At 41.0% G+C, this 25,118-nt stretch overlaps 2 protein-coding genes across 3 annotated transcripts; both read right to left on the reverse strand.

The window, feature by feature from the left end:
- Positions 1–2,446: 2,446 nt before the first annotated feature.
- Positions 2,447–4,930, reverse strand: adra2a (adrenoceptor alpha 2A). The gene is made up of 2 exons (XM_068727693.1): positions 4,640–4,930; positions 2,447–4,445 (listed from the first exon to the last, which is right to left on the reverse strand). Exon 2 carries the CDS (start codon positions 4,238–4,240, stop codon positions 2,972–2,974), a length of 1,269 nt encoding a protein of 422 aa, XP_068583794.1. The 5' UTR covers positions 4,241–4,445; positions 4,640–4,930; the 3' UTR covers positions 2,447–2,971.
- A 5,493-nt stretch (positions 4,931–10,423) lies between these two features.
- Positions 10,424–24,949, reverse strand: shoc2 (SHOC2 leucine rich repeat scaffold protein). 2 transcript variants are annotated; one of them, XM_068726743.1, is made up of 9 exons: positions 24,865–24,949; positions 19,906–20,983; positions 18,649–18,786; positions 18,407–18,537; positions 17,969–18,157; positions 17,167–17,289; positions 16,874–17,011; positions 16,386–16,503; positions 10,424–15,165 (listed from the first exon to the last, which is right to left on the reverse strand). In XM_068726743.1, exons 2-9 carry the CDS (start codon positions 20,606–20,608, stop codon positions 14,957–14,959), a joined length of 1,749 nt encoding a protein of 582 aa, XP_068582844.1. In that variant the 5' UTR covers positions 20,609–20,983; positions 24,865–24,949; the 3' UTR covers positions 10,424–14,956. The 2 variants fall into 2 exon arrangements, with proteins under 2 accessions (XP_068582844.1, XP_068582845.1); XM_068726744.1 differs by having other exon boundaries at positions 24,729–24,939.
- Positions 24,950–25,118: the final 169 nt, after the last annotated feature.

The following is a 25,118-nucleotide window of genomic DNA, read 5'->3' on the forward strand; positions in this document are numbered from 1 at the left end:
ATCTGTCTTGATTTCATTTCGCTTGAAACTTGGAAGTGTTTCTCCTTGGTGCGGTTTCATTTTGCACAGAGAAAAAGCATGTGAGAGTATTCAGTCCACTTATTGGTCAGGTGTGTTTGGGGCGGGAGTAAGAAAGAAAATACAGGAAGAAGGTCTTGTGCATATTTCTGTGAGAAAAACATTAAAGGATAACAGTGGAGTTGGCTTTCACTCCATGGTAATTATTGGGACAGAACTATCCCAGCAGAATGCTGACTGCACTTTGAGGCAAGTCCAGGTGAGACCTTGGTTCATTCTCCGGCTAGCTGCTGCTTCTACTACACAAACTGCTACAATGTGAGCGCTCTACTGCATTCCAGAAAGCAAAGCACACCTGGCTACAGGAATATTTGAGCTCAAACTTGCAGAGTACACCTGGTAGTTGAGTGGGATCGCATTCCCACCACAAACCAGACGCTCCAGAGTCAAGGGTCTCCATGCAGTTGTTCTGGTCAGCATCCGAGTGCTATTTCAAAACTTGCCCAAACAAATCGCACAAAGGCAGAAAATGAACCAGAATCTAATTTAATTGGAATAAAAAGTGCAAGTGTGAAAAACGCTGAAAGGCTTTTACTTCTAAATGAATTTGCTCTTTTCTGAATGATGTTTGACGACTGAGAGGCGATATTTTTTTTTCTATCTTGTGCCACAAGATAATTATGAAAGTACAAAAGTACAATTAATTTAATTATGATAGTTTTTGCAGTTGTAAACAATTTGTAGACGCTTGTCTCGTCTTTAAGGTTTTACATATTGAACCTCCCACACTGAGTCAGTTGATAATGCAAAAGAATAGTAATAATAATAATTTGTAATAACCAGCCCAGGGACTGCCGATTAAAATTAGCTCATGAACTAACACTCAACTATACATATAAATAAATTAATTAAAGTTAAATGTCGTGAGCACAAGATAATTAACTTGTTGCCAGAAGATACGAACTTTTGCACACAAGAGAAGGGAAAAAAAGGAGGGGGGGGGGGGGGGGGGGCATTAGGCTGCTCTGTCATCTCCTAATGTTTAGAGTAAGTAATCTAGAATATTTTTTTTTTCCCCCACAAAATCTTCCACAACACTGAACGTGGAGCATCGGCACAACCGCAAGCTTGTCTGTCCGGTGGGAGCTCACCCTGTCTGTTTATATGCAGTGCAAACACACACTTGCACATTCTCACACACTCCCTCTTTCTCACAGACTCAAACATTTACACATGCTGCGAACATGCTGGGAAACACTGAATAGGAGCACGCACCGGGCTCTGTTGGACGAAGTGAACGATGTACTGAGAGCGAGAGACTCCCAGGAGAACCATTTAGCTTTCTGAGGAAAGCGCTGTTCACCTGCCGTCCTGACTGTCAAAAGGAATGCATTTACTTACACTCCCTCCGCTGGGAGAAGCTCTATTTTCTGTATTCGCCACACAAATGATAGTCGCTCCTTTTGTTTTATTCACACACATTCTCTTAGACTTGAGCAGAGAGAGAGAGAGAGAGAGAGAGAGAGAGAGAGAGAGAGAGCGAGAGAGCAGTCAATCAGGTTCTGGTTTGACAGGCCGTGTCTTCTTAACGATGCATACCATGGTAACACAAAGCAGCAAATGAACCGTTACTTCTCCACTTCCCATTGCAACTGTATTTATCATTCACAATTGATTTAGAAACGGCCTCTGAGAGCCTTAGCAAACACTCACTTGTAACGTTCAAAAAGATATAACATGTAATTCAATTTTTGGGAATCTGACGTCTCAGAATGAAGACCTCCATCATTAAACTGAGAACCAAAGAACATTTGTACATATTCCATTCGGGGCCCATTACGGTAAGAACTGAGCTCCTTGTTAATCTCTTGCAAAGGTCAGATTCAACCGACCATTCACTGCACAAGAGACCTCATGGGTCCAAACGTTTTCAAACCTTCACAGGGATCACAGCAGCTTTGCATTTTGGGAAGTCTCTCTTTAACACCAGCTCATGTTCTGAATGCAAATTCAGACTCAAATGTTTTCTACAACAGATTCTACTGCTGCCTTTCCGCATAGCTTCGCCTTTATTTTGTGTGTGTGTGTGTGTGTGTGTGTGTGTGTGTGGCTGAGTTGTACCTGTATTGTAGGGACTTAGTAAGTCTGTTTACACAGTCACATTGTGGGGACTCATCTTCCTTGTGGAAGCATAATGCACGTCCCCATAACGTAAACCATTACATTTTAAGGTAAGGGTTATATATATATATATATACATGCATTACATTGTGACTGTGTGTGTGTGTGTGTGTGTGTGTGTGTGTGTGTGTGTGTGTGTGTGTGTGTGTGTGTGTGTGTGCAGTCCAACATACAATGAGATTACATCACTAACTTGATGCTTGAAATTGCTGTAGAGCCTTGAGACCAGTTCAGGAAATTGATTTTATTCTTTTAAAGAGCCAGCCTTCTTCCCACACTTCATCATATTCACCATCATCATCACCATCGTCATCTTTATCATGATGATCATCGTAGTCGTCATCATCACCCTAACCCCCCCCCCCCCCCGTCGCCATCTGTTATCGTCATACTATACAAAATGGCAATACTGTATCCATAACAACGAAAGTAATAGACGAATATTCAGACAGGTCAATTTGCACAACATACTGTCTTTAAGTACAACACCTATAGCATGACTTCAATGTTTGTTTCATTTATAAAAAAATAATAGTACAATTTTAAGATAAAAACATGGTTTCACTGGGGTGTTCCGTTATAGACTCTCTGGAGGTGGTGGTGGATGTTTTGAAAAGATGCTGCACGTAAAGCTCATCCTGGGAAAACTTTTTCAAGCAGTTACACCGAGAGCGTACAAGCCACTGACCCATGCGCAATGGTCAATGTGTTTTATATTTGATGTACAATATAGTAAAAAAAAAAAAGTATGTACATAAAAGATAAGAGTCCATCATACATATCTTCTAGAGTCCCTCTTGCACAGTATCTTCTTGAACGACCGCCTGAAGTCATTGTTGAAGATCGTGTAAATGATGGGGTTCAGCGCACTGTTGCAATAGCCAAACCAGAAGAAGAACTTGAACAGGGTGTCGGGCACCAGGCAGGACTCGCACAGCGTCATCAGCATGTATGTGAAGAAAAAGGGAAACCAGCAGATGACAAACACGCCGATGACCACGGCCAGGACGAAGGTGAAGCGTTTCTCCCGGTTCTGTCGACCCTTCCAGCGGCTGCCCTTGGTGCTCGATGTCCTCTTTTGGACGCCATCATCCCCCGGTATGACTTGGCTCAGTTTGGTTTTCCCCTTGGCCACTTTCTTTTTGATCGAGCAGGGATTGTTCACCTTGTGGTCAGAGGAGGATGACTCTTCAAGGTCCACCCCGTTGACCTCGCCCTTCTCCTCGTCGGCTCCTCCTTCTCCTCCCACTCCCTCCTTCAGCTCGATGCCCTGCTCGCCGTTCAGCTTCTCGTGGCAGAGGCGCTCCTCGGTGTCACCTGCGCCCACGCCGTTCTCCTTCTGGTTGGCGGCAGCAACAGTCGCCGTCTTCGGCATCTCCTTCCGCTTCCTGTCTCCCGGCGGCGCCCGCGTCCTCTTCTTGGCGATCTGGTAGATCCGCACGTAAACCAGGACCATGATGACACAGGGGAGGAAGAAGGAGCCGATGCAGGAGGAGATGACGTACCACTTGTCGTTATTGATCTTACACACGGGCTCCTCCTCGCTGTTTTCTTTCTCCATGGTGATGAGAGGCGGGAAGGAGATAACCGCCGCAATGACCCACACGATGAAGATGATGCACTTGATGCGTCGCGGCGTCCTCTTCAGGTTGTACTCAATGGCCTGCGTGATGGACCAGTAGCGGTCTAAGCTGATGGCACAGAGGTGGGCGATGGAGGCGGTGCAGAAAAGAACATCAAGTGCCAGGTATATCTCACACCACACCTCGCCAAAGTACCAGTATCCCATGAGCTCATTGGCCAAGGAAAACGGCATCACGAGGGTAGCAACCAAAATGTCTGCCGACGCCAAAGACACCAAGAATAAGTTCTGCGGGGCCCTCAGGGCCCGGCTTGTAAACACAGCTATGACCACCAGCACGTTGCCAAACACCGTCAGCGAGATCATGATTCCCACCAGAACAGTGAGCGGCAGTGAGATCCGGAGGCTGTAAGGGGCCACGTCTGGAAGAGTCTGATTGGTCTCGTTGTCAAACCCCATTGGAGTAGATTGGCCCACTTCCTATGTGAGTTCCCCTAAGGTTAACAAATATCATCACCAGCAAGGACAGAGCTAGTAACTCACAGCAGGGCTGTGAAGGGAAGGAACTGAATCACTCCTCTGAGGCTTTCCCGGATTTTTCTCTTTCATCGTGTACAACCTCCTTGAGGGGAAGCTCGTATCATTTATAAGGCTGTCAATTCATCTGAAAATATGAGGCAACAAGAGGAAAAATCAGATAGCTTCAGCGCTATTTACACTTTTAAATCAATTATGACATACTTTACATTATTACAACTATGATTATCTCAAGCAGTATATCGGCTCTTTTCCCTGAATTGCATTTTTTTTTTTTTTTTTTTTTTTTTAAATGACATTTAAAGTGCGAAATGATATTACCTGAGCCAGAAAGCGGTGGCACAACCTCTCTGGTGCCAGAGGCGCACGGGCATGAAAAAAGCTGTCAGCGGGTAACTTCTTTAAACAGATCAATAGGAAGCAAATACGATCCATGAGGCGGATCAAGCGTGAAGTCTTCCCTCCGTGTCTCCTCTCTCCCCCGACACAATGGTCCCTGTGCTGCATCTAGTGGTGCTCAGTCGCGGACCTAATAGAGCGCTAATCATGTTATCCCGGGCGCCGCCGTGCTGCTCGTCTGTGTGCGGGTCCTCTCTTCTCAGTGTTAACCAGTGCGCCACTCCCTCTCTTTATAGCCCGCACGCTGCAAAAAGTGTTCCGTTCACAGACTGTCAACATGGACAGACATGTGGGTCTAACAACACCAAACACCAATACGCTTGTAAAGTAGTGAAGGAATTGCAGGAAGAAAACGCCATTAAAAATGAATCATCACCTGCAGGGAAGAAGAAGAAAAAAAAAAGTGTTACACGTGGACATATAGGCTACATACGGGTACAGGTGTTGAACAAATGAACAGGTACACATGCCACCACGTGCCACTGACATCATAAGTACTCAGGTGAGTGATCAACTCTGAAGTTTTAGTATTTTTTGTTAAAGTGTTCTGCATTAGAGTGTTTCTGTTATTGTGTCCCCCACACCCCCCCACTTCTGTCGTAATGCCTATAGACTAAGTAAATACATAATAAAAGGACAACTATGTACATGATCAAGACAAGTTTATTTATATGAGGTAAAAAATAATAGAGACCAAACAGAAATAAAATCCCAGTAGAATAAAATACATAAACATAAACAAAACAAAGTTTCAGTGCAGTAGAATTCAAATAAATGATTAAAGAAAAGTGCATCTTTCATCTTTAAAAGAGACAGGAGACATGCAGGGTTTTATTTTCGTAGAGAGAGGTGTATTTATGATAATGATTGATAATTAACACTCTCGCCTTGAATTCCACTTTCCATAAAAAAGTGTGGTTGTTGACAAACAGCCAAAATGTGCTGGATCCAGTCTTTTGTTTACGCTGAGATGTCAGCATCTTCTTGATTCGTTTCTTAAACTATTATTATCTTTGAAACTGAGCTGAAAACAATAAAACACAAAAATTCAAAGACTTAGACAACAGTTTAAAGAGTAAACCATAAAGGACCTGTTGGGACAGATATTTTTTGCAGTGCAGGTGCTATACTCCGTTGCTAAGCAGCAGCCAGAGCCACACCACGTGGATATAAAGAGAGGCCCTTTATTTCTTTGTCTAAACTTTATTTATTTATTCACCTTTTTTTTCCACCGCATTGTGTTTGAACAGAGCAAGAGGAGCCGGGTTCAACTGTAGCATTTGTGTTTACAATATAGATTTCATCATTTTAAATACATTTCTAAAGCAAACATTTAAAGTTTCTAAAGTTTGTTTGTTTTACTCAGTGTAACAATCAGAGACTGTTTTGACAAGGCAAATATTTAACATTATCTGACACCTCATGTCATTTGCCCAGTGCTGTTTCACTGGATGACATTTAGCTGTCAGCTGTCATGTCCTACAGGCTGAAGGATGTTGGTGATGGAAGCGGACATGGAACAGCTCACCTAAGTTTACTCTAAAAAACAAGTTTATTGTTATTATTTTATTTTATTTTTTTTATACAATTTTCGTATGCTATTTTATCATGAAATGCAGGTACCGGCGGTAAGAGGCGGGGTATTGACTTGTATGCAATCTGCAACCTCACCACTAGATGCCACTTATCCCGACGTACTGTTCCTTTAACTCATGAACAGGTTCTGTTTTATCCCAACTAACATCAGTGTCCGCCATGATAGAAAGCAATTTTAGTTTTAGCTCGATACCAAAGTTGCTTTGATATTACAATCGCAAATACTCACACAACACTGTAAAAAGTAGAGAACATGCAAATACGAAACAAATGAGTTATTCCCGTCACATTTATGAATGGAGTCCACTGATTTGCATCATTTCCGCAAATCGAGAAAAAGAGAACAACATTTCTTCAGATTTCATCCATCAGGGGATTTATCATTTTCCAAACTCCCAGAGTCTTCCTGGAACTGGAGCCCCTTCTTACCACAAAAGCTCTGACTCTCAGTCACACAATTCAATGCACTGTTTGTGGTCTTCTTTGGTAAATTTAAAATCACTCAGGGAGGGCTACTCGGAGAAGGACATTCCTGAGTAAACTGTGTGGGAGGCTGTGGTGGACGCTCCTTGACATCATCTCTGTCCTGGACATGGTGTACACGACTTAGTGTTGTGTCCACTGGATTAAAGTGCACTTTAATGGCGTTAAATCAATTTAGTGCCGTTGAAATCCTGCCACTCTTACACACATTTTCGTCATGGTCCAACATTATACATTTTCAAAATTTCAAAAGGTGATTTGATAGTCTCTACTGCAGGCATTTGTAATGAATGTTGGTTGTGGCACCGTAAGAACATTCTTTATGACACTTTTTAAGGAACGCTTTTTCAATTTTCAATTTTCATGTTTTTTTTAAACACACTATATCGTGATGTTTTTCTGACACACTATACTCACAGTCTGGCTCTGTAGCCAGAGGCCCTCTGATTTATGGGCATTATATCTTTTGAGTTGCCTCCTCATCCTTATCTGCGTTTGGGTCCAAACCTGTTACTCAGGATCAAGTGCCCAGGAAACTAATAAAAATGGAGGGCTGGACATGGACAGAGCAGAGGACCACAGGCCGAAGGCCCCGGCGGCTGGACGGGGGCGGAGCATGAGACCCGGGGCGGGTGGTCTGGGAGCAAAGCCGAGGCAGAGAAGGGAACCCCCCCGGCAGACGGCCCGGGAGCAGGGCAGAACTTCTCCGGAGGGAAACCGGGAGGGAGGGCCCTACGGCCACGGAGACGGGGCATACACACATTTTTTTGGGACATACCATATTATTAGACTTTTTATAGCATATTATGCTGTGACTTGTCTTATGAACTGTTTATGGCACACGCAACATTTTTCATGACTTTTAAAAAAATGCAATACGATGGTTTTTTTAATGACTTTTTCAGACAAACTTTACTATGAGTTTAAACTTTTTTTCACAACCTCTACTATGACTTTTAATGACTTTTTTCGTAATGCTAGACTGAATGTTTGGAATTAAAGTAGAAAAACCTTTTCTTTTTTTCAACATATACTATACGATGCCTTTTTTTATGAATTTTCTGACCTACTACACTACTTGACATACTATTCTGTAACTTTCATAATGGCATTATGAATACTATGACTTTTCCTGACTTATTTCAACTTACAATAATATGACTTTTTTAGGGATTTTTTTCGATATACTATACTATGACTTTCTTCAACAGACTATACTATGATTTTTTATGACTTTTTATGACTTTTTAAACATGTACTTTTGTGACTTTTTTCAAGATACTACACTTGAGTTTTTTTGTGACTTTTTCTAAATACTAAACTTTTTTCCGACATACTATACTGTGAATGTTTTGACATAATATGTTATGACTTTTTTAAATCTTTTTTTTCTTTTTTTACTATCTTTTTACTTTTGCTGTATTTTTTCCAACTTGCAATACTATGACCTTTTTATTACTTTTTTTGACATACTATACTATGACTTTTTTAGGATTTTTTTTTGACATACTATACTATGACTTTTTTAGGATTTTTTTTTGACATACTATACTATGACTTCTTTAGGATTTTTTTTCGACATACTATACTGTCACCTGGCAGTGGAAAAACATTGGTGAACCGTGCAAAGAAACTAAGTGAGGAAGGTTTTTAACAAACTGGAAAAAGTAACACACCACTTAAGTGTGACTATGACGTTGAAGAAAAGCAGGAGGATAATCAAACATTGATATTTAGTTAAGCAATCCATAGCATAAAAAATATCATGGTATAGTATGTCGTACCAAATGTAATGCCCTAAAAAAACATATCATTGAATGAAAAAAAAGTGATGTCTTAATAATTAATGAAAGGAACCAGATCCGTGTGGTAGAGCACTACGAATGAACCCGGGGTTGTGGCCCACGTAATGGGCCTTGGGTTTTCTGCTTCTGCAGAAAGGGAGTGATGGGAGAGAGGTGGGGGGGGCGGCGGCGGCTAATGGAAACCATTTCCTTCTTCCTGTTTTCTTGTGCATTAACAGCAGAGAGGTTTCCCCATCTACCCGTAGAGTATGACTCTTTTATGACTTTTTTCAACATACTATACTATGACTTTTTAAAGTTTTTTTCAACATACAATACTATGACTTTTTTATAAATTGTTTGACATACTATACTAATATGACCTTTTTCAACATACTATACTATGATTTGTAATGATTTTTTTTTTGACATATTACAGTTTGATTTTTTTGACATACTATATTATTAGTCTTTTATGACTTTTTTGACACATTATACTGACTTTTTTATGTTCTTTTGGGACATATTATAGTATGACTTATGTTTTTTTTGACATACTATACTATGACTTTTCAAAAAAAAATTCTCTGTTTTTATGACTTTATTTGACACATTTCCATGTGATTTTTTTTTGTTTTTGATTTAATATACTATGACTTTTACTGACTATATTTTTACATTTTGTGCTATGACTTTTTATGACTTTTTTCAACATACTATACAATGATTTTTTTCAGGACTTTTTTGATATACTATTATATTATATGACTTTTTAATGATTTTCACGACATGACTTTTTTTAAACTTTTTTCTACATATATTGACTATGACTTTTTTGACAAACTATACTGTAATAATAACAGTAATAATATCCTATGATTTATGTTTTTACATACTATATACAATGACTCTTATAATCATGTTTTTTTAAATCAAACATTACCTCCATTTTTTCATGCTTGTAATGTCATTTCTTTGTAGTGTGAGTGTGGCCTCCCATTGGCTGAGTGAGCATGACACCTGAGCAACATCACTCACAGCTGTTCCTGCAGAAACCGAATGATCACAACCGACCCCGTTCTCCCCCATTGATCTGGCCTTTCAAATTTGTAACTGACAGAAATTCATTCTTAAAAAAAAAAATATATCTACCTGTATGGATTATCTGATAGGCGGTTGCCCAATGATGACAAAGTATCTGGTGAATGTGAGAGAGGCTTTTACACTGTGAGTGACAATTCAAAGCGCTCAGTGCTCATATCAGCCTGATCACCTTTCCGTGCTGGTAAAATAACATCGCCACTGGACAGACTCACTGACTGCTGTTGGGTAAACAGCTGTTTTGTCGTGGCGCGTGTTGATACATGCGGGCGCAGACGAAGCGCAAGGATACAGTGACACCTGTCGTCTCCTGCAAGAGCTTTCCAGTTCCAGGAGGATGACGCCGTGGAGAACATGTATGTTTAAAGTGGTCTGACAATTTGTAGAGGATGAAGAATGTGAGGTCAGAGCGCTCAGGGTCTATTTTAACATAACTACTTTTTTTTACAGGTGATTTCGCGAACCCTGAATTTCACTGTAGCTTTGAATATTTGGACAAAAAGCTGTGATGATATTGTCTTCACTCTGTCAGCAATACTTCCTCAAAAGGAAACAAAGACAAATACAAAGGACAAATTCATAATTAATAAAATCTTGGTTTAAAAAAAAAAGAACTTATTCATTGAATATCAACTTAACTTATTTTAAATCTCTCAAAATAGTATTGGTAATTGTGAACCTTTGTGTTTTAAAACTACAAAGCATTTTTAGTGAAACTGAAACACAGGAGAGCAACACATCATAAATTTGTAAATATGTATCGGTTTATTACAGTTAAAAAGATGTATGTACATACAGAACATCACCACACATGGTCATTTTCACTCATTTGCAAAGTAGCACTCTGCAGCTAGTCGGTTTCAGGGTAACTGTCTTACAATGGGGGCGGCATTAAGTTTCGTCATTTACAACCAAGCACACAAACCGTTTCCTCTTTTCATTTGCCAAATAATACTTAGTAAAGGCATGTAACCAAAATAAAACAACAGAAGGATGCTTAGTAAAAAAACAAAACCGGGGTTGAATTGTTAGTCCGAATCCAAGTTCCTGTTGCCGACGCACAGCTTTGTATGTACACGGGTCGAAACGCCTCAGACCGGATCTCGGTCGCTGTGGTTAGCGATGAAGACTCACATAGAGGTAGTCGTGTCTGCATCTGCTCGTCCAGTCAGGAGACAACTGACCCAAACACTTCTGCTCAATCCGTGGACCCAGACCCCTTTACTGACATTGAAGAAAGAAAAGGAGGAAAGTGATTATCCGTCATAAAGGTTTTGCTTGGTGCGCATAAGGCAGTCAAGTAAATGTATGGAGATACTATAGCGGGCGGGGGGAGCTGGCAGCTACACATTAAAAGGGCCTTTCCACCAAAAGTGATTTGATCCAAATTACGAAAAAGTGGAGATTGATGTCGTGATGTGCTCTGAAGACGAACGTGTGTTCCTACAACATCGACCTGAACTATCTTAAAAAAGTGTGTTTCTGAACACTGCAGATTCTACAGATTATTAAAGTTGATGTCACATCATTGTACTGCCTCTGATCTTGTAATATTATTACTCAAAACCTGATATTACTTTTGAAACACATGAAGAAAAAAACGTGGTCCTTTCTACTGGAAAAAAAAGAAGCTCTGCCGTCGCAGAATAAAAATGCAAAGTCAGTTTTGGTGGAATTCCCCTTTAATGCCAAAGACAAAGTGAGACGCAAGCTAATGCGTAGCAAAATGGCATTATCTTCCATTGCACTGTCTTTATGTAAAACTCTCATCACATTACAGATGTTGTAATACTGAGTTTACCGTAACGTCAGATCACTGTACAGAGTAAAAGGAAAAATAAGACAGAAAGAAACTAGACCCAAATTTACATTGTAACGACCGGTTGCTTGTCATCAAGTACAGTCAGTGGCCATAGACACAAGGAATAGCCAAACAAACACATAAAAAAAGATCATTAAGGCTGCTTGTCAATGTAGATTAAGTAGGATAAGCATTGCCACACAATGCTTCGATACTCTTTGCAATATACAAAAAGGGAGCATTTGCAGATACACCAAATAGCCACTAAATCCAAGTCCTCTATGCAAAAAAACCCCCCCAAAAAAAACCCCGCCCAATTGTGACCCAGACAAATCATGTCTAATATGTGTTCAACATGCTTGTTTCCTGTACAAAATAACCAGGCAAGAAAAAGACAGGTTGTTATGATCCAGAATAAAAAGCAAAACGGAGCGAAATGACGTCGATTCTGCGATGCTCTCTGCTGCCTAAAACCACAGACGATATAAAAATAAACACCAATTATACTCCAAATTATTTTTTGGATGCACCGGTATGCAATACGTCGTCATCCTTTTTTGATCCAACAAGTCGCACCGTTTGGCTGACCTCGTCAGCCGGTGACCTTCTCCTCCACAGCGCATTGAAACTACATTCCAGGATGTGATAAATGCTCTCTGGTCGATGAGCCCCGGTCCAAGTTTTCTGCCCCACCTCCCATCATCCTCTGCGTCTTTATACATTGGCATTCTCAATCTTGCAAAAAAATGGCACATGGAAAAAAAAAATTAAAAATTAAAAACAGAGACCAAATGTAGAAATGGGTCACAGCGCTGTCGCCGCATACCTAATGCACGTCTCACTTTTGAGTACTCGTTGAAGGCATTTTTCACACAATTGTTTACAGCTAAAAGTAAATACAACAACAACAAAAAAAAAGAAGAAACTTCCAAAGCTTTTATAGAAAACCCAGGAATGCAATGCCTCCGGTGTGTTTGTTGAGCGTGAACACAGAAAGCCCTTTTTACAATTCTTTTTTTTTTGTCTTTTTTTTTCCGACAGTCTTGTACTGTAACTGCGTTAAGCTCATATATGCACCGTGTTGTGTCGTCTCATCGTCGTGTCCAAACGATTTGATCTGTGAGAAAACCACCAGGCCTGACGCCACGTCCTAAAGGTCAGTGGATTTGTCCCTCGTCTGCTTTTTCCGAGTGAAGTCCGCATCAGTGTTGGGAGTGGATCATCCCCCCCCCCCCTCTTGTACAGCATATGTTTCAGTCCACGAAAAGCAGCAACAGGTTCTGCTGGTAAATCAGAAGCAGCGTACACCCCCCCCCTCCCTCCCTCCCTCCCTCTCCACCCCGAGGTAAGCTGTGGAACCACAGCCCACTAAAACACACCAAGCTGCTGCAAAACAAAATAAGTAGACCCACACGTTTCAATACAAAAGAGAATCATGATTGAATATAGAGCTGGGATGCAACACATTTAAAAAAAGAAGAAAAAAAAAAAAGTTTGGTTTGATTACATTTTGTGGGGATTTTTAATGTACAGTCACTTGAAATAATACTAACTGAATACACATTTCATCATTTAGAAAAAAAAAGAGAAAACACTTAATGTAAATTGATTTCAAATGAACAGCGCTGATCTGAACTGCAAGAAGCCGTTTCACTTGAAGAAGAAAAGCAGGACATGGTGTCATATCCACACAGTTCTAGAGAGCACGCTCCGCTAAGATCCAAAGGAAGGAACAAGCATATTCTGAGCCCGCTGAACTGAACATTTAGATTCAATTTATTCAAATTTACATGATAAACGGTTTGTTTAACTGATAAAATACTTACTGAAACAAAACGCCCCCATTTCAAAAGAACCAATGAGAGGCTACTGTGTGTTCTTCTAGAGGATGCCAATGTGTGTGTTTTTTTAAAAAGTGCATAAGAGCAGCAGCATTGCTGGGACAGTGTGGGACAAATGAAGATCTATAGAGATATATATTTAAAAAAAGTATGAATCTAAATAAAGGGAACATTTTCCATCGTGTAATTAAGATTCTTAGGAAACAAAAAAAAATAAGGATATTAAACCAAAAAAGCGGAAGTGTGACCTGTCAATGATTTATTACCAAACCTGACTCCAAGCTCCGATACACTCACCACCTGCTCCAGATTACGTCTTTTTTTAAAAATGCTTGATATGTTGGTCAATGATCCATTGAGTGACAGCTCTGCAGCCCAACACTGAGGAGAATATCAAACCAGTAAACAGAACGGAGATTGCACTCAAGGCAACCACCAGGATTTGTGTACATATATAAAAACATCTCATTTATCCCATCACCGGTGCAGGTTTGACTGTTTTCAATACCTTTTTTGTCACACAAAAGAAATATAGGGGAGGGGGGGGGGGGGGGGGGGGGCACTGCACCTCCCGTTTTGGAGAAAAGTCCAACTTGCTTTTTTTTTTTTTTATAAATCATGTGTGATTGGCATTTCTCATATGTATACATTACTAGCTCACTGTTTAACAACTACTGCTGCTATTTGTTAAAACGATCTTATTTTACAACTGATATCGCTTGTTTCAACAGATTAACGCAACGGCAAAAAGGAACACTACAAATAAGAAAAACTTAAGTAAAAACAGCAGTAATATAAAAAAAAAAAAAAAAAAAAAAGAATTTTTGAAATAATTTATATCTTTGTATTCTCATGGACAATTGTGTTTAGAAATGAGCCACTGGATCACTCTAAACATAGGCACAGTATTTAAACATAAAAAGGTAAAAAAAAGAAAGTATAAACAAGCCATCATTAGACCTTTGTTCTCTGTGGTCAACAAGCAGTGAACACAAGTTATCTTGAGCAAAGGTGATGTTCAAAGAAGTGAATATCAAAAGAAAAAAACAACAAGATGACAAAAGTTAAAATTACGGCAGCAGCAGTAAATGTGAAGTTCCAAAGACTTGTTTTTGTTTGTTTTTGCATACAATTGTATCCTTGCTCACATAATAGATGCTTTTAATTACTGTAAATATATTGGCAATGGGAGTACGGTTTATATGGTTAAAAGACTTGCCACTTAGCTCACAGTTACTCAATATATAGAACTTTATATATCTTCAGTTTTGGCAAAGAGATGGAAATATTTCTTTTTTTCTCTCTTGTATGATTCAGAATGAAACATGAGTAGGAGGGGGGGGGGGGGGGGTGGCTGGGGTCCTAAAATGACCGTGATAAACTCTGGAGTAACACAGAAGTCAAAGCTCCAACGATCCGCCTCCTTTCTATCCAAGGATGGCGAAAGAAACATTTCCTCCTCCTCCTCCTCCTCCTCCTCCTCCTCCTCGTATTTGCCCCCGACACTGATTGTGGCGAGTCTGTTTTCTTTACAGTGTGTGATACACGTAATGGGGGCGGGGCAGGCGAGAGGGTTCGGAGCAAGCGGAGGGGGTTTGGAGTCGAGCAGGACTGGGACCGAGCTGCTCTCGGCTCAGACCATGGCACGGTACGGTCCCTGCATCTTGAGGAACTGGATGATGAAGGAGGGGCCTCCCGCGACGATCTGGGGCGGCAGGTGGCTGAGGGGACAGTTCTCGATGCTCATGATGGACAGCTTGCTGCAGAGGGCCAGCTCGAACGGTAGGCTGTGCAGGTTGGGATTGTCGTTGAGGTACAGTTCCTCCAGGTTCTCCAGTGTACCTGAGGACAGACGTCGGTTACTGTTAGTGCACTGCAGCCGTCAAGCAAGGAACCGGGGCCTGAAGTAAGAAGCCTCCTACACATTAGGATCGGTCGACTGGTTGGTACTGCTCCAGTTTTTTTTTTTTTTTTTGGTTGACTAAAGCCCGATAATATGCTTGTCGCCACTCTTGATGCAATAATTTCATTGTTACGGTGAATGGAAGCTGGAAATTAAAACGAGAGCGAGACGTAGCGTCCCGTCGTCCAATCCGGACGGACTCGGTCTCCCATAATGCATCCTGCCTGCCTGCCTTTCAACAGGCTGACTGACAGCAGACATCTACTGAACCAAAATAGCCGTCGTGTCGGCTCCAAGAAATCAATAAAGTTTGAATCTATTAATTCATCGTTTTTATTTCCCCGCCCACCGAAGCGAGCGAGGGGAATCTGCCTGCAGTGGATCACAGACAGACTTCATGTATAAGAGCTTTATCAAATGTCTTTCAAAGCTACTTATTGAGGTTTTCGAATGAAGCTTTTGATGCTCGTCGTCATATTTTTTTTTTTTATACACATTACATTGTTGGTTCTAACCTTAAGACAGGTATAATTCCATTCTGGGTCCAGTCTGAAGCCTCTAAAAATACATCCAGCATCAGCTTCTTCTTCCTTAATCTGTGACTTAACTCTTAACCTCAGCAGTGCAGCCGTGCCGATCACTCAGAGGAAGGGTCAGAGGTGGGGCGCACCGCTAAGCTCTTAAATCCTAACGCTTAAGTTCAGCTTTTTATCAAGGAAACAAATGGTACACTTTGAATTCAAAAAGAGACAACTAATTTGTAAAAAAAATAAAATAAAAAATTGTTAAAAAGTGGCACTAACTCTTCAAATATTTTTGATAACACAAATAAAAACAGATTATGGTACATATTAGAGGTTAGCCAACTTGTGCCCCTTCCTAAAAGACCAATTAGATGTACAAGTCACACATCGTCCCCACAGAATACTGAGTCGTTTGTCTTTACTATTGTTTTACTTTCATTTAGTTTAACGGTGTGTTTAATTTGGCGTCCGTTTTGATTGAAGATTGTGGTTTTAGTCAAACAGCCCAGAGAGGATCAGCTCTGGTTCCCCGCCATCACTGAAGGACACCGTCCTTTGAGTAGTGAAGAAACCTGAACACAGTAACTGAGCACGCTACTGACCTACGTGGCTGCAGGCTTGAGGGAAGTACTTACCGATCTCCTCCGGGAGGTGTTGCAGCAGGTTCTCCCCCAAACCAAGATGAGTCAGGTTGGTGAGGTGGCCGATGCCTCTGGGTAACGTGGTCAGCTGATTATTTGTCAACACCAATTTCTAATGAAAGAGGAAGAACACGGCTCATAATGTGCTCTAAAGGTTGGTTGAAATGAGAACAGTATTTACCAACCGTATCGTTTAATTACAATCAAGCCATTTATCACCCAGTCTTATCCACCATTGTCCTCTCAGAGAACAACTGTGGATGATTGTCTAACAAGTTACATTAAAAGCAAAAATCCATCTTTATTTACGGCAACATTAGAGACGTGCATCGCCACCGCAGCCAAATCCACTTACAGGCCTCATCAGGCGTGAACTGAAGATGAGCCTTTCCCGTTACAACGGATGGAGAAGAAAGACGACAACCTTCTGTGATCTCTGGTCTAAGTGTGAAGGAGACAAAACGCATTTCTGGAAAACTCACCTGTAAATCTTTCAAATAAGCAATTTCATTCGGTAGACATTCCAATTTGTTTTCCTCCAAGTCGAGCTCCCGTAGCTTTCTCAAATTTCCAATACCGTGTGGTAACTTCTTCAGGAGGTTATTGGACAGTACCAACACCTGTGAAGACAGTGACAGTTTCTCACAAATAGAAACAGTCTGGCATCATGACACAGCAATAAAAAAAACAAACGAGACTTTCTACTTCTTCAATAAACTCAGGGGGTTCTGCATTTGCAGGCCATATTTCTGCTACGTGGGAATAAAAGACTCACCTCCAGAGAGACTAAACCACAGACGTCCTCGGGGATCTTTGTCAGCTGATTGGTTGCCAGGTTAAGCTCCACCATGCTGGTCCATGTGCCAAAGTCTAACGGCAGAGATGTTAGCTGGTTGTCCTGAAGAAGACAAAGAGCATACATACCCTTAATAGCAGAGTCAGAGTCAACACAAGGATAGTGGCGTTCAAGAGGCTGAGTAGACCCGTGCACCACGACAGCTCTTTTACCTGGCTCTAGAAATGCATGTCTGTCTTAATGCCAATACAAACTTCAACAGAGTCCGCCTTGAGATAACGGTTGAGATAAATATGAGCAAATAGGCGTCGTTTTTTTTCTACGTAGATCCACTCTAGAATTTAAGTGGCACAACTGGCATTGAACACATTACATTACAGTCATTTAGCAGACGCTTTTATCCAAAGCGACTTACAATTCAGTATCTATACACCGTAGGCACGGCTACGGGAGGATGGACGGATGTAACGCCTCACATTTACATTCCTCACTATGTATAGAGTTGTTAAGATTTAAAATTATATTTCACACGTGCATAATTATTGTTCCTGACACAAGATAGCGTAGGTATGACAAGAAGGTCTAGTTCAATCTCACATGTTCACAAAGGCATTTTTTTTGTTTACATGTCACAGCAAGATATGAAACAAGAATATAAATAAATGAATAATGATTGGTGAAAATTCATGATTGTTTCTACTTTGTTTAGAAATTTTAGAATCGGCTGACAGGGATTTATCTCACTATTTTCACAGACAGACACGCATACATGTATATGTACCTTCATGTTAAGCTTGCTTAACACTTTGGCCCTGGAGAAGATGCCGAAGGGGATCTTGTTGATGCGGTTGTGCTCCATGTTGAGGGAATAGATGGTTGAGAACTGGGACGGTCCGCCCACGGGGTACGACTGGAAGCAGTTCCTCGCCAGTGTTAGACTAGTCAGGTTGACCAAACTAGACAGTAGGCCCTGGTCAAGCACAGCAAAGGGTAAATCAACTTGTAGATTGATATTGATTTTTAGCTTCCAGACTAACCATTGAGAGCCAAATGCACAACGGCCTTTGTACTTTCAAGAGCATTGCAGGAAACAGCTGATGTTAGCATAATAGAGAATAAGACGGCAAGTGATGATTATTATTATTTAATATATATACATATAATTTGTCATCATACAGCAATTGTATTTTAAATGTATATTCTAAGTGTTTCCACTTACCTCTGGCAACACCGAGATGTTGTTGTTTTCAAGGTTTAGCTCCTCCAGTTCTCGACATTTGGCTAATGATCTGGGGATGGCTGACAATCTATTGTATCGCAGACCTAAGCGATTTATGCTTGCCAGGTTGCCTAAAATGACAAAAAAAAAAAAAAAAAAAAAATTATTTATAGTTGTATTTTTTATTTTACCTTAACAACACAAGAAGTTTGCTTTTGAGTCCTAAAGTACAAGTAAATTACCTATAGTCTCTGGGAGGTCCAAGAGCTCATTGTGCTGCAAGTCCAGGTTGGTTATCTGTGTGCAATTCCCAATCTCCTTCGGTAGGTGTTCCAGCTGGTTATGGGCAACATCCAGAGTGATGAGGTTGCATAGCTCCCCTGCAGAAAGACGCAAACCAAATTCAGATATTTAGCCAATTCAAGATTGAAGCTCTTTCAGTCACCCACCCTCTGCTGTACTGAAGACATGCATTCCTTCATCTCTTATTCCCTCTTTACGAAATCACAAAGGCACTGGTGCAAAGCTTTCAGTGATCAACATTGGCGTCGCCGAGTAGAGACACGTGCCACCATCTATTCCACCTCCACCGTCTCAACAGTCAAGTTGATCAGCGAGCGTTGAGCAGCAAGCCGGGTCGTCACAGCCGCGGCGCCGCATTTCTTCCTCGGGACGATGCTTTTCCACTCGCTCTGTGCTCACTGCCTGCTTTTTATGTGCTCAACTTGAGACTAATTAAACGGCACGAACGTAGCGGTGCAAAAAAAAAGTGTGATGCATGAGCACGGGGTGGCGGAACACTACAAAAAAAACAACTTCCATTTAACCGTTACCGTGTTGCAAAAATGAAGCCGTCTACAGCTGATTATTTTAAAAAGACGAATGAGAGAAGCTGTCGGACTAACTGATGATTTAAGTGCAGGCCGACTGAGCCAGTGTCATCGATTAATACCTGGGGCAGAAGAAGTACTACTATCTTTTACTTAAGTAAAAGTACTAATACCAGAATCAAAAAAAAAAAAAAGAAAGGTAAAAGTCCTGCATTCTAAATCTTACTTGAACGAAAGTATATAATCAACAAAATGCAGGCCTACTTAAAGTAAAAGTAGGCAACTCAATATTATATTATTCATATAATATGAATAATATAATATTGAGTTGCCTACTTAAAGTAAAGGTAGGCAACTCAATATTATATTATTCATATTACTGAGGCAGTAATATGTAAGATGCATTTTAACGCTGTAGCTGGCTGCAATAGAATTCATTTGATTGATTTTTTTTAGACTGGTGGTTTCATTTACTGTAAAACATTGCGTTATATTGCATCTACTCATAAATAAATGCAGTGAAGTAAAAAGTACAACATTTCCCCGCTGAAACGTAGTGGAATAGAAAGTAGCCTCACGGTTGTACTCCAAGTACTCGAGTAGATTTACTTGGTTACGTTCCGCCACTGGTTAACACCAAACGGGTCTCAATGCAGAGGTTCTGCTCACCTATCTCCGCGGGCAGCTGCTTAATCTTGTTCTCGCGGATGCTGAGCATAGTGAGCTTGGAGAGGTTCCGGATGTCCTTCTCCACCGTCGTGATGCGGTTGAAGCGCAGGTACAGCGTGGTGAGAGACGTCAGCCGGTACACGACAGCCGGTATCTCTCTCAGCTTGTTGTGCCGGAGGTCGAGCATTCGAAGCTTCTTAAGAGAGTCCAGGGAGTCGGGCAAACTGGTCAGGGAGTTCTCGCTCAGGGCCAAAGTGACCAGGCCTGATAGGCAACCCACCTCGGCCGGCAGGCTCTGCAGCTTGTTGCTGTATAAGTAGAGTTCGGCCAGCTGCGTCAGCTCCTTGATGGAGGTGGGCAAGATGTGAATGGACCGTTTAGAAAGGTCCAGTCTCATTGAGTTCTCCTCCCGGCACTTGTTGAGCTCTTTGATCACCTCGGCGTTGCTGGACTTCTTGCGCGTACCTGCCGCCGGGTTCGGCCGCTTTATCGTGTTATCGACAGAGAAGGCCACACCCGGTGTTGAGCTGCTGGTGTCCTTCTTTCCTTCTTTGGCATCTTTCCCTTTGGTCTTCGTTTCTTTGCCACCATCCTTAGCTAAGCCGGCTAGAGCCCTGGCCTCCTTTTCCCTTTCTTTCCCCGCTGGACCACCTTTGGGGTCCTTTTCTTTCGAATCTTTTTCTTTGCCTAAAGTACTACTCATGTCGACGTTATCGAGCCTCCTGCAGAGTTGCTCATGGGAGTCTCTCTTGTCAGGTTACTTATTCAGGAAAAAGGGGGACACAGTCAGCCAAGGAGGTTTTTAAAGAAAACATCCCCGTACAGGCCCACACTTTTATGATTATCCTGGAAATAAAAGCCTTGTGATCCAACGTTTTTTTTTTATAGATACTTTAGATACTTTGTTCCTTTGTTAAAATGCCATGGGAGAAAAAAATCCTTTGAAGTAGCTGGACTGTGGCACCCATGGGCCACATGCTTTAGTGTTTGAACTGCATACGATCCCAGGACCTTCGGATACAAGTTATTTCAGGGTGCAAAGGGCGTCACGGTTTTTTTTAAATCCCTCGAAGATTTGCTGTTGGGGAAAAGAAAAATACATTTAGTTTGCGTTTACATTTTCACCTTTAACAAACATCCTCAGCATTTTGAATTTCAACAGTTGAGGTCTGTTTCTGGTCTACGGATTTGTCACCGTTTCTATAACTTCAGACTATTGATAACTTGTTCCTTCACCCTTTATCATTTTCTGCCAATTTCCAGAGAGAAATAAACAGATCAGTTCCAAAGGGAACAAGAAGGAACGTTCTTCTTGATTTTCTGTCCTCATGCATCCAAAACGTATTATGATTCTAACTGAAAGACACTGCTCACCACAGTTTACAGTAAACAGGGTCTGCTTGTAGGGAACACAGATCGAAAAAAGCTTCCACTGTTAGAAAATGAAGAGGAAATAGAGAGAAAAAATGCAAAATCAGCTGCCTATACTGCATCAGATACCCTCATATAAACACTGGCAATATTAATACACAATAATAAGTCCTGTGTATATCCAAAATATATCATTTTATTTTTGTCATACTCTGCCCAACTAGGAAATAGAAGAAATTTGTGATTAATTTATATAATTTAAAATGACAATGTGATTCAAAGCACTATGCAAATGTTTGATTGTTTTGCTAGAATGTAATGCATATTGTCTTAAATACATCCACCTGTGTCTTTAACATTTTGGCAGAAATTGCATAGATTTGACACTGTTGAAAATATTTGGTGAATAAAGTGACTTCTTGCCATCAAAGTAGAGGTTCACACTATCAATGATGATTGTTGTTATTATGATCAGTTGCAATGATCCTGAAATGTTAGCAACAGTAGCATGATAGATTAACTTGAATAACTAAATGAAACTATGATTATTAACATACTGTAGGTGTGCGACAGAGCAGCTTGACTGCTCCTATCTGGATTTTTTTTTAAATAACAAACACTCACTTATGTTCAAAACCATAGAGAAACAAATGCTCTGGATATGCTAACCATCAAATAGTTTTTACTGTGATCCCAGTATAGCATTGCAACCCTAAAAAGAAAGAATTTAAAACGTAGTCTGCTGAATCGGAAACGCTCCAAACATGTTTTGATGGAATAGTTTTGGCTACGTTAAGCCGAATTCTTTTCCGATCTGATAGGCAGCATTCAAAAATTCCCCACTTCACTTTGTTTAAAAAAAAACGGTCCTGCACAGCAAAGACAACGAGTGTGGGAAATCAAACAGCTTCAAGCAGCTTCAAATACTTAAGACTGACATAGTGCAGCTGTAAGTGATGCGTGCAGAGACACACCAAGTTCCTTGTTTTTGTCTATTTCAGCAGCATTCTGCAGGTGAACCACAACTCTGACAAACTGCTTTGAGTTGAAAATGATTTCATGCTGGAGAAAAAAAAAAAAAGTCTGAAAAAAAAAAAAGAAGAGCTTTTCTGCCACAACAAATTCACACCGACTTTCCTCCTACGAAATATTACAAATATATTTGAATAAACAATCACTTGAACTCATTTCAACTTGGGCCTGTTGTGGGCTAAGGGTGCAATGTAAGCTGCATTATGTAGAAAAACAGAAGGAGCCCTAATACTCTGATAATATTCTTCCTTGTTCATGAAAAAGAGAAAAACACACTTCAACAGGTTTGGTGGGTTGTCAGTACCACAAAAGGGCCAGTCCAAGCAAATCTGTTGAATGTACTGCGCATTACCTCACACAAACTTACCCCTACTAAACAAACATGGCCCAGCGGGTGTTGACATTACCGTTAGCCTACAGCCCCACCTTAACATGCATTTAGCTGTTTAGGCATCCCATGTAAAGCCTGTAACACAACAATCACACTAAATATTTATGTCTCAAAGACATCCAGACAAAACTCTTTGGATCTTTACGTGACAATCTGAGCCAGAATGGCATTGTTTAGTCTCTGTGGCTGTTTAAAGCTTCCCTGCACTAGTGCAAGCTAAGCTGTGGCAGAAAGAGAGGCAGGTTTGGCTCAGGATCACAGCTAAGTGAAAAGGTTAGGACTGCTGAGAGTAATCTTTAGAAGTGGCCTTCAAAGCATGAAGTCCCCGCAACAACAGGTCATGTGACCTTTTGGGTAAAAGAAATGTTGGGTCAACAGCAGCACCCCTAACATGACAGACTGCCTGACAAGTGTGTTCTGTAAATAAAAAGGCTGTCCGCTGCTCTTTCACACCATCATAAATAAGAAGGTTAACATGAACCACTGACTGTAATGTGTACAACATGATTATTAACATACAATGAGAATAACCAGGCCAGTCCAACTGCTGGAGCTCTCTAAACCAAACTGCAAACAACTTCCTTTTACGGTTGTACTTTCCAAGTCCCTGCCTTGGTACATCGTATTGTTTATAACAAGCTGCATGTAAGCATTATCTGTGTAGATTTATTTCTTTATTTAAAAAAATATCTCTACTACTTTCTGCTTGAACCTAAGACGATACCAAACAAGAGCAGACAAAACATTCAAAATAATTGAGCAACATCATTGCAAGTCAATTTTTACTACTGAACCTAACATCTGCCAAACTAAAGCAGGCATACTCTTAGTTGCATCTTTAAAATGCATGCAGAGGTTTCTGCAAAACAACACATAAACCATTGGACAATGTAAATTAAACAGACAAGAGCTAGGGCCAAACTTGCACACATTTAGAGAGTTCTATTAAGTTATTACTAATCATTTATTAGATACGAATATGAGGTTCAACTCATACAGCTTCGGAGAAAAGCTAATGCACGTCCATCGTCAACACTAACACAACCATAAAGTGCTACTCGTGGCACTTGCAACCCACATAAAAACTGATGAAGTTTCCATTAAAGATGTTGTGGCTCATCTGACAATGCTAGTGCATGTGGGCCTAAGCATAAATGTCTGCTCTCCTGCTTCTGTTTGTCCATTACAATGGATTCAATAAGAAATGCACCACTGTAAGTAAGCCTGTCAGAGAATACAACCTTACAACACCAACGTTAGCTAACGCTAACTAATGGTCGTTAGCAAACTCACGTAGGCTGAAAATGTCTAATGTTAGCTAAAATAGCCTTGGAAGTGACTCGGAGAACAAATGTAATGTTACAATACACATCTCAAGCGACCAATCTTCAACAAAAAGGGAGAAAGCACACTGGCTAAGCCTAGTGAAACAACTGACAACAAGGCAGGAAATAAAAGCAGCTTAGCTAAACGTCAACAGCGAAGCAAAACGTCAGTGATGGCAGACGGCTAACCTGCTATCGTCAGCTAGCGAGCAAGTTAGCCCGCAAGCTAACAGCGTTTTAACCAGCGATAGAACAATTCAAATGAGGAACAGCAACGGCTAACATGACACAATAAAACAACCGGTTATTGTTACTCGTAGTAAACACTGCTAATGGTCTCGAGACCTTCCCTGCCATATTTACCAGCGGTTAGCTTTGAGCAGAGCTAACTGTGGTTAGCACAGAGCTAACTGTGTGAAGGCCCGAGCAGAGCGGCTGTCCGCCGTGAGTTGGACCGAGAGGGGAGATCTCTGCTGCAGCCAGCTGAACGCAACCGGGCAGCAGACACCCAGAGAGAACAGAGCCGGTGAATGCGTTTTAATATCCCAGCTTAACGGCCACGTCAGGCACACAAGGTGCGAACTAACTGTAACACAATACACAAGCCCCGTTCCCGTGTTGAATATTAGCCGAGGAAAAAAAGAAAACACTGTGAAAAACAGCGGCCATTCCGAAGCTGAACAAAAGAGTGCGTTCGTACTCACCACCGCAACATGACAATGAAACGTGACACCCGCCGTAACAAGAGGCTGACGAGTGTGTTGTCTCTGGAGAGGTGCGTAACGTCGCTATGGGGGTAAACCGTCCACTGTTAATGTGATAATAATATCACTGTTTTACCTTCAGAGGTGTGACTCCGCCATCCTTGCTGCTGCTTCCTCCTCTTTTCCTCTTTTCCTTCACTACTGCTCTGCTCCCTCCCTCCTCTGCCACCAAACTGCGTCATTCGCACGCCTAACCAATGTTATCACGAGACTTTGAAATACAAGCAAATATGCGTGGATAAACATTGGCTTCATTTACATAATATATTTTACACAAGGAAATTACTTATTTTGTGTCAGGTTTGTATGAAATAATAAAAATACGAAGAA

This window comes from Cebidichthys violaceus, unplaced genomic scaffold (assembly GCF_023349555.1).
Source record: "Cebidichthys violaceus isolate CVI_PGR_0920_01 unplaced genomic scaffold, fCebVio1.0.p SCAF_4, whole genome shotgun sequence".
Taxonomy (NCBI): domain Eukaryota; kingdom Metazoa; phylum Chordata; class Actinopteri; order Perciformes; family Stichaeidae; genus Cebidichthys; species Cebidichthys violaceus.

Coding starts and splice junctions, on each gene's coding strand:
- shoc2 (XM_068726743.1), bottom strand. CDS start 20,608: ATGAGTAGTACTTTAGGCAAAGAAAAAGATTCGAAAGAAAAGGACCCC. Junction 18,538..18,648: donor GGACCTCCCAGAGACTATAG/GTAATTTACTTG, acceptor TTGTCATTTTAG/GCAACCTGGCAAGCATAAAT. Junction 17,290..17,968: donor TAAGCAAGCTTAACATGAAG/GTACATATACAT, acceptor TGTCTTCTTCAG/GACAACCAGCTAACATCTCT.
- adra2a (XM_068727693.1), bottom strand. CDS start 4,240: ATGGGGTTTGACAACGAGACCAATCAGACTCTTCCAGACGTGGCCCCT.